The sequence below is a fragment of the Diospyros lotus genome, chromosome 10 (assembly GCF_014633365.1).
Source record: "Diospyros lotus cultivar Yz01 chromosome 10, ASM1463336v1, whole genome shotgun sequence".
Lineage (NCBI taxonomy): Eukaryota > Viridiplantae > Streptophyta > Magnoliopsida > Ericales > Ebenaceae > Diospyros > Diospyros lotus.
Window position 1 is genome coordinate 2,513,707 of NC_068347.1, and position 10,666 is coordinate 2,524,372.

The 10,666-nt window shown below is 34.5% G+C and overlaps 1 protein-coding gene across 1 annotated transcript; it reads right to left on the reverse strand.

Moving 5' to 3' along the window:
* Positions 1–2,024: 2,024 nt before the first annotated feature.
* On the reverse strand, positions 2,025–3,270 carry LOC127812019 (transcription factor bHLH162-like). Its single transcript, XM_052352277.1, has 3 exons — positions 3,087–3,270; positions 2,601–2,966; positions 2,025–2,455 (listed from the first exon to the last, which is right to left on the reverse strand). Exons 1-3 carry the CDS (start codon positions 3,246–3,248, stop codon positions 2,279–2,281), a joined length of 705 nt encoding a protein of 234 aa, XP_052208237.1. The 5' UTR covers positions 3,249–3,270; the 3' UTR covers positions 2,025–2,278.
* Positions 3,271–10,666: the final 7,396 nt, after the last annotated feature.

Consider the following 10,666-nt stretch of genomic DNA (forward strand, 5'->3'; position numbering starts at 1 on the left):
ATATCACGATAAAAATTATTTATGAGAATTTTAAGATAAATGTTATTTAGAAGAATTATCATACTAAGAGATTTGAGAAAACTCCGTGCTCATTTATAAATAAATGAGCTTTCATTCCAAAAGAGAGACGTCTCGTATACTTATTTCAATATGGTTTTAAATTCATCAGTATCTAACTTAAGTATTGGAGTACTGTTGTCCTTAGGGCATAAGTCGAGCGGTTGGATGATTAATATGCCAGTGTCAATCCGATGAGTTGCGAGTTAGATCCTTGTCATGCCCAAAGATTAAAGGTCCAATCTGCGATTTACCTCTCATGACATAATCAATGAAACGATCACCGGGGGCCGCACAAGGGCGATCATTCCAAAGTATTGGAGTACTGTTTGCTCGAAGATTGCCCTAAGTCCTCTAATAATTCTATTTATTGCAAAGTTCAAATTAAACGGCATGACAACGATATTTCTACTTAATAAATTTATTATTGTGTTTGAGCAAATACAAAACTATCTTTTAATTACGTGGTGAGCTTTTGGGTTGTACGGAAACAGAAACGGGAAACATTTCTGATACGAAACGAAAATGAAAAAATGATATTTTCTCAGAAAAGTAGAAAACGAAAATGCGGGTAAAAGTGTAAATAAAAAAATATAGGAGTTTCTTTTTTGTAAATATAATTTTTCATATAAAAAATTATAAAATATAGGGGTTTAAATTATATAATTTAAACAAAAGTGAAAACGACACCGAGCATGGACACGAGCAATCAAGCAATTGAAGTTGTGAAAGTGTGAATCAACGGTGACATAAAGCATTGAGCAATTGATGGCGAGTATAGCAACTAAGTAGGCAAGCATAGCAATGAGCAACTGAATCAACGTTAACGACGTCATAACCATCAAGCACAAGCAACCGAGCAGGCAATCGCACTAAACAACGAGCAACTCAATTGATGGTGGCACCGAGAGCATCAAGCAACTGGTTGGCAGAGGAATGACGTCAATGACAAGGAACGATCGAAGACTATAGGAAGGATTCACTGATTTAGTTGAGCACTGATTCAAACTTTAGAGAAAATAGATTTAGGGTTAAGGTGCACACAATGACTAATTAACTAAGGTAAGAGAGTGATTGAGTGAGAGAGATAATCTATTATATTTCCTAGTTAGGCGTTCGATGCTAGAAGCGCGTTTCCGAATGTTTACTTTATTACGAAATGCCCTCTGAAACATTTCTGAAATTACAAAAATGGCCCGATAAACTTTTTTTGCCATTTGCACTGTTTCTAAAAAGGGAAATGTCATGGAAATACAAAAACGACATCTCCAAGCTGTTTTTGTGCATCAGTGGTGAGCTTAAGATCTCAAAATATATATAAGAATCGACAATTGCTTTGATATTGCATATTTATCATTCACCATTGGTTTGATACCACATTGTTGGAGTGCATGCATGGTGGATCAAGGAAAAATACACACTCACAACGTTTCAGACGATCGATCGATAACATAAAGAGAAAACCTTTTGAAATATATTTCATTCTTAATATTTCAATCGAGCTCTGATTTAGAGTTTAGAATAAATAGATTTAGGGTTAAGACGGACACGAGAACTGGCTGATTGAGGTAAAAGATTGACTCGGTGAGAGATAATCTATTATATTTGTTAGTTAGGTGTCCGACACCAGAAACACATTTCCGAATGTTTACTTTATTATGAAATACCCCTTGAAACGTTTCTAAAATTATAAAAACTATCTTGTAAATGTTTTTGGCCATTTTCAATGTTTCTAAAAGGAAAACGTCTTGTTAAGTGGAAATGACATCTTCAAGTCGTTTCTGTGCATCAGTGGTGAGCTTAAGATCTTAAAGGATATATAAGAATGGACGATTGCTTTGATATTGCATATTTATCATTCACCATTGCTTTGATACCATGTTGTTGGAGTGCATGCATGGTGGATCAAGGAAAGAGACATACTCACAACGTTTCACACGATCGATTGATAGCATAAGGAGAAAACCTTTTGAAATATATTTCACTCTCAATATTTGTCTTGCTTCCAAAAGAAGCATCATCACATGTAGTTATTCCTAGGACTTGAAACAAACAAAATGAAAACACAACACATCTCCACCTCCACACTTAAAATGGGTTCTAGTAGAGTGATGACGATCTTATACTTCTGAAGTGCATGAACAACATATGAAAGGGACAATGATATTCAGACACTCAAAGGGTGCATCCAAAAGGGATTTCACCATCCATACCTAGCTAGCTACAAACCAACAGGCCATGTTTCTGGATTGCAAAGATCCCATGCATCATCGGTTTGGATCTGAAATTGCTGTGATTCCATCTGCAGCTCCATCTCCCTGTTAATTGATCCATTCACAAACTCTTCCAGCCTGTAAGACACTCTCGCCGCTACCAGATCCGGTGCAATTTCCCCAATCTGCCCATCGATAACACAAGAAGAAGAAGAAGAAGAAGAAAATTATTGAATGAATGGCTGTAATTAAGAAGAAGAAGAAAATTATTGAATGAATGGCTGTAATTAAGAAGAAGAAGAAAATTATTGAATGAATGGCTGTAAGTACATTTGCATGCACCGCATGCAGAAGCAAGTTGCCATGCGCTGCAACGTTGGCACTCACAACCTCGGCGCCTTCCTGATGAACCATGCGAAGGATCTCCCGGAATGTGAGCAACTGAGGAGGGTGATCGGGCGGAGTAGTCGTTATCAGAACGATGTCCAGAGCAGAACCCATCTGTCGAATCTTTATCTTGGGCGATTCCGATCCCGGAATCAGCTGCTCACTTGCGCCGGCGGCTGCGGAATGTGTTTTATTCCCTTCTCTTCCCATCAACGTTTCCTTCTTCTCCTTGGCCTTCTGCAACTTCTCCTCTAAGCTCTTTATGTAACTCGCCGCTTCATCTATTCGATCCGGTAGCGCCCTTGCCTTCTGCAAACCGACCAATAATTAACATACTAAATCTTTATCACTTTGAGATCGGTTACTTATTGATCTCTACATATATACATATATATATGTAGAGAGAGAGAGAGAGAGAGAGAGAGAGACCTTGGAGTTATTCTTAGGGAGGAGAGAGAAGAGATTGCCATAGAGAGTCCTGACGTGATTCCTCCTGTTCTTCTCCACGATCCTTCTTTCCACCTTCGCAGTTGAAGGAGAAGATGTAGACTGAGCTTTCACATGCATCTTCCTTAATTCACAGCTGATCATCAATGTGGCCCGAGTTTGCCTCTTCATATGTTTCATATATATCCATGTATGTACTGATATATATAAGACATGTTTGGATTGATGGAAGGTGCGATGCTTGAGGTGAAATGATAGGTGGGCTGTCATCTAGAAGACCATTCCTTCCTTCCATTCGTCACAGAACCCGCTTCGAATGTCACTTCCCTGGAAAATCTCCCGTCACGCCTATGTCATCAACTCATGATACACACATCACTCTAATTTCTTTCTTTATATATATATATATATCTCCTGTTTGATGTGTAGTAGTAACGGTTTGTCTCACAAGTTTAGGAATCTCATCGTGAGTTCGATTTTATCTTAATATGAAATTATATAATCGTCTGTTTCTAATTGAGCGACCAAACCCCCGACTTCAATTTGATAATAATATTTTATAATTATCAAATATATTTAAACTGATAAATAATTTGTTTTCCTTTTTTTTTATAAATTCCAAGTTCAAGTCATATTATATGTTGGTTTTCTATTTTACTTATTATTGGCTCCTATTTTTTTTTATATATGAGTTATAATATATAACAAATATTTATTTTTGTAACATTAAATTTATTTTTATTCTCAATTATTAATTTTTTTTTGAATTAAATAAGTTTTAGAAAATATTCAAATCAATCTCTCTTTTAGTTTGGACCAGGAAAAAAAAAACATAAAAGTATCTTTTACTGTTTTGGATCATGCGGCCCGACTCGATCTTTTTACCACTGAGTTCCGATCCAAATGCAGGGCACGTGACTGTGCCTATTTCGGCTGGACTTTGACTTCGGGGTTTCGGCTTGACCCAGAATGTGACCCGCCAACAAACCCGGCAAGACACACCGCACGCCGTGTGTAGGCCAAGTCTAGTCACCCTTTCATTTCGTAATTAATTCTGTTGCTTTCCATTCCCATTCCATTTTCGGGATCACGCAATGGACCGTAACAAGTGCCCTTAACGTCCCGCAAAACAAACATACCGAGCAAGCTAACGACATATTGTTGGCGGGCTTATAAATGTCGGCCCAAAGAAATAACTAGTGTCCAACTGAATTAAACTTTACAATTCGATTTTTAAATTTTATAATTTTAGTTAATTTGATTTTTGTATTAAAAAAATTAAAATAATTGAATCGATTGAAATATCAAAAATAATTTTTTTTAATAGATTCAATTTTTTTTTATTTTTCAATTTAAGCATATATTAGGTCGATTCGATTTAATTTTTAATACATGATTAATTTATTCAATTTAAACAATTCAATTCATTTAGAATGATCACCCCTATACTTGTACAACTAATACTCACGAGTATGGTGTAGTGGTAAAATATTTAGAATTTTACATGGAGTATCAAAATTCGAATCAGTGTGATGACTTGTTAAAAGGGGCTTAAGTCTCGCATGGATTATACTGAATATCTAACTCTAGATGTGTATAGATTGTATCAACATCTGAATTTACCTGAAAAGTGCATCAGGGAATAAGGTCACCCGCGCCTGGAGATTAGTCGAACAAAATTTGAACACCCCAAGTGACTAAAAAAAAAAACTTGAGGATGAATTAAAGTATAGTGACTTGTTTAATTATTTTTAAAATATAATGATTAATTTAACTAGAAAATCATAGTGCGGTGACTTATTTGATACTTTGTCCAATTTATTTTGTTTAAGCAATATATTTTTTAAGTATTTTTATGAATGTGGAAAATATTATTTTTAAACAAAAATATTATTTAGACACTTAATTGTAAAAGTATCACGTAGTACTTATATATTAATATATTATATTTTATATTAATATACAAATATCATATATTAAAGGTCCAAATTGTATTTCTAATTTTTAAAAGCAGTGAAGTGGAATTTCCAGAAAATGTAATTGTGGTGTATGGACAGGGTTTGGAGTCCGATAGTCGGTGGATTCAAGGCCGAGGTCCCATGCGGTGGCTGACTTACATCAGTGCGCGCCCCCCCCCCCCCCCCCCCCCCCCCTAACTAAGATACTTAAAATTGCGATGGTGTGAACCGATCATGCGTTTTGTCGGACACGGCTAGAACAAGGTTGTAGGTGATACAAGTGACTTTCCATTTAGTCAAGTATTATAGAAAACTAAACTGAAAATTTTCAAAAGTAATCAAGTAAGGAAAGACTTTAGGGTGCGTTTGATTGCAAGGGTGGAATTTGAGTGAAAAGAAAATGAATTCCAGCGAATTGAATTCTAAGGAAAATGAATTCTTGAAAATTGAAAATTTAAGCTATTTGATTGATATAATTTTCTACCTAGAAAATGATGTTATTTTTCATCTTTTGGTGTTTGATTGATAATATTTTTCATGAAAAATAATGCCTATCGAACACGAAATGCCAGGAAAATTATCTAATGGTGAAAATGTATTAAAAAATATTAAATCTTGTACAGAAAAATTAAAATAATAACATATTTTAAATTAATTAAATTATTTTCTCAAAAAATGAAACTACAAAATTAATTTTTTTTTGTTTTTTAAAGAAATAATTTATATATAATTTTTGACATATTCACTTTTTATACATATATTTATATATTTATATTTGTTAATTATTAAATTTTTGGCATATTCACTTTTTATACATATATTTATATTTATTAAATAACCACCCCTATATTTATATTTATTAATTATTAAATTTTTGACATATTCACTTTTTATTTATATATTTATATTTATTAAATAACCACCGTACCCCCCCCCAAAACCACACCCCCAGCCTACCTGCTTGTCCCAACGGCCGCCCAGCTTCATTTTCCAATTGCTTGGAAAATTTCATCTCCTACTCCTAAGGAATTTAATTTCCTTGATTTGAAGGAAAATGGCCTTACGTGACCATTAGTAGGAAAATGAGTTCCCTAAAAAAAAAAATACTATCAAACAATGCAAAAGTTGGAAAATGAATGGAAAAACTACATTTTGCTTGAAAAATTTGGGCTATCAAACGCGCCCTTAGTAAATTAGCTAGACAACAGAATTGAGTAAAATAACCAATTAGCCGAGTAATGATTATAGTTGAGTAGTACAGTTAAGATAATCGAGTAACAAGCCCGATCAACAGGGTCGGCCCAAGGCTATAATAAATTTTGTGTTCAACAAAAAATAATAAAAATTATTAAAAATCACACTTATTACACAGCATGTTGTACGTTGCTTGTTGTCTATCTTGGTGAGAGTAGCCGCTGATATATGTACTTTCATTTTTTGAGGCCCTAATCGGCCGCTCATATTTTTTTGGAATATTGGACCTTGATATATATTAGTAAGTACTAATAATATTTTTTTTAAAATTATTATTTAGATATTTAATGTTATTATTTCAAATTTATATTAATATTGATAGCCCTTGATTTTACTTTATATAAATAATCAAATTGATCAAAATATCAAAAACGATAAAAAAAATTGATTGATTCAATTTTTTTTATTTTTTCGATTTGACTATCTATTAAGTCAGCTTAGTTTGGTTTAGTTTTTGATATAGGTTTGGTTTATTCAGTTTAACAAATTCGATTCGTTAAGCGCCTCAACATTAAGCAAAACCATGAGGCTGAAATTTATTTGGGTGAAGTCTTGAAAAAACCAATATACCTTAACCTTAAGGTCAAATTAGTTCTTGTATTTTTAAAAGACCTAAACCTAAATTGAAAAAGATGGGGCGAGGGGTTTGAATCTAAATTTGGCGTCGGATTTGATCATTTTGTGATTGTGATCGTGTGAAATTAAGGGCTTTGGTTTGAAATCAAAAGTGGCTTATTCAACACTTATTTTAGTGACTTGTTTAATTATTTTTAAAATATAATAATTAATTTAACTCCAAAACCATACTACGGTCATACTTCGTCTAATTTATTTTGTTTGAGCAATATATTTTTTTAAGTATTTTTATGAATTTGAGAAATTTTATTTTTAAATAAAAATACTATTTAGACACTTAATTATAAAAATTTTACGTAATACTTATATATTAATATATTATATTTTATATTACATTAATATACAAATATCATATATTAAAGGTCGAAATTGTATTTCTAATTTTTAAAAGCAGTGAAGTGGAATTTCCAGGAAATGTAATTGTGGTGTGTGGGGACAGGCTTTGGAGTAGGATTGTCGGTGGATTCAAGACCAAAGTCCCATGCGGCGGCTGACTTACATTAGTGCCCCCCCTTAACTAAGATACTTAAAAATTTGATGTTAGATTGATTTCAAAATAATTGAAAATAAAATTGCGATGGTGTGAACCGATCATGCGTTTTGTCGGACACGGCTAGAACAAGGTTGTAGGTGATACAAGTGACTTTCCATTTAGTCAAGTATTATAGAAAACTAAACTGAAAAGTTTTAAAAATAATCGAATAAAGAAAGACTTTAGTAAATTGACTAGACAATGCAGATGCGTAAAACAACCAATTAGTCAAGTAATGAACATGATAGTTGAGTAAAATAATTAAGATAATCGAGTAACAAGATCGGTCAATCGAGGAAAAGTGAAAAATTAGTCAATTAACATGGAAAGTTAATTGACTAACTAAAGGGATAGAAATTAGGAGACCGAGCAACTTACCATTAAGTGATAATGCAATGCAATCACGCTTAGGTCTTTGTTTGATTGGTCATCTTTTTCATAGAAAATGGTTATTTTTTATCCAAATTCTAGCTTTTGATCTGTTTGATTGATCAAATTTTTCATGAAAAATATTTTCTCACTTGTGATCACATAATGCTATTTTTTCACTTTTGTTAGAATTGATTTTCTTATGGGATTGGGGGGGGGGGGGGTAGATGTAATTTTTCATAAAAATGGAAAAACTCACTCACCACATAGCTGGCCTTCCCCACCCACCACTACCCATCAACGAAGAAAAGAAAGACCAGCCAAATTTGGCAGTTGCAGCAACCATCGGCGAGCAATGAGCAGCGATGGCCATCGGCAACTCGCAAAACATATGTGATGACAAAGGTGTAGGTGATGACTGAAGAAGACGTAGGCAATAGTCATCGACTAAGGCGTAGGCAACGACAAAGGCGTGGATAGTGACTAGAGAAGGTGAATAGATGCGTTGTAGGAAGAAGACAGAAGGTCACGATGCAAGAGTGGCGATTCCATGGCTTAGTAGAAGACGACGATGACTAGTGACTCGATTAGCGGCGGCGGCTAGTGATGGTGGCAATGACTGAGCGGCAACAGCGATTGTAGCTGAACTTGTTAGGCAACTAGAGATTGATTGCGATGATTATTTTGTGTATGTATATTTGATTATTTTATGTAGTTAATTATTGATTTGTGTATTTAATTATTGATTATCTACATGTGTGTATGTGATTATTTTCTTAAAAAATAATGACAATCAAACTTTAAGTTGGAAAAGTATAACAATTTCTAGGTAAAAAATTAAGTTAATTAAACACCTTCAATTATTATTTTTTTTTGAAATTTAATTCTAGATAATTTTATTATCTAAAAAATATTTTTTTTTTATGTAAATTCTAGGCTTGCAATCAAACGTACCCTTAGATAAAAGTTAAGGAAATTTCGCCACACTTTAAACAATTAATAAGAAACGACAGAATTTGATAGAATTATTAAAATTCACTTAAAAATTCTTTTTGGTTGTCATATCTTCCCTTTAATAGGAGAAAAGCCATGCATACATTGATTATACCCGGGGAATTATAGGAGAATCTTACAAACTTGGGATATTTTAAATACCTAATGTTTTGGGGTCTCATGGGAAACATAGGACTAGTGATTTGTAAGCATCCCGCTTGGATATCTCAACTACTTAGTCTATTCGAACGAAAGCGCTTACAAAAGAAAAGAGAATTAAATACAAGACAAAAATATCCTGACATGCATACATAAAAAATATAATAGTGGAAGCAAAACAAGATACATGCACGCACATAGGTATCCTGCTAGAATAGTGGTCACGGAGTATATAAAAATATATACAGACACTTGTGCCAACAAATAAAACACAAGGAACGACCCGACACAGTAAAAAATGAGAGACAAAAGTCCTAACAAAATATCAGAGACAATAGGGGCAAGCCAAATGTACACCCTACCGACACGGCTGGCTGCCAGGTGGAACGATCCTTGCCCTCGGACTTCGCTTTACTCTTATCTAGAATGATGGAAAGCAAGATGAGTCGCAAGACTTAGCAAGTTTATATGAAAATGAAGGCTGTAACGTGAATAGAGAGGAGATCACCCCAAACATAGTCCCACATATACACACATGCCATGAGACACTATAACACAACAGCATAGCATAAAAAAAACACGTGTCGGTCCCTGGGGCCCACACAAGACACTTGTCACCCAAGTCTCATACCAACCTGCCGTTGCCCTGAAAGACAACATAAATCTTCACAAACCTGAGCGCGCTGTCCCGGGTCGGTACTCCCATCACCCGTATGTCTATGTCGGTATTCCCGACACCCAAGCCATAGGCTCCTTCGGAACGGTCATCTCGTCCGAGAACTAATAATTACTAGTAACCATGCAATGCACATAAAAATGCAATGGCGTAGTGAGCATTAACATGATACACTGGCGCCCATACATCCAAGTATCAGGCCATGCTCCGCCCACATAGTAAACCACACGCGATGCATATGCTCGTGCTGGATGCAGCATAACCAAGCTAGAATGTCCGTGACCAAGCATAACCAAATTATGATAACCTCAACATGCAGCCTGTACCCATGTGCATACCAAACCATGCAGCAAAAATAAAATAAAATCAGTCATGCTATAACCACATAATGGTAGAGCTGATCAGCAGTGCCTGGCACCGGTCAACGGTCAATGAATAGGAGTAACCAGCCGACGACCTAAGATAGACCGTACAACAGTCACGCCTTCACCAAATAATCGATCCTAGCCCCCACTGCACAACCGCTCTAGCCTATAAACAACCAAAATTCATAATAATACCTGAACAACTAAGAATCTAGCCTCGGGTGAGTACAGCATCATTCCCACAAGCATGGGGGTGGCACAAACCCCCATAGGCAACCAACGAATAAAATCCTCTAGACTAGTTTAATAAATTAAATTTTAAAAACAGACCATTTAAAATTTCATAATTAATTAACCACTGTAACAAACGAAGGGAGATTAAATAAATTGACAACGAAAGAAACGTTATGGAGGGTATAAAGACCTTGCCTTTACGAAGATATCCTTAGACTTGTTTTGACTTAACATGGTAAAAATTATACAAATTGCAACACCTCAATAATTTGTCAAAATTAACAAAATTTGGCTCTAAACGAAATTCCGACCGTACAAAATATTTATTATTAGATTCTCTACATACTTGATAATTTAAATCTTCAATTAAACTGGATTTAATCTGA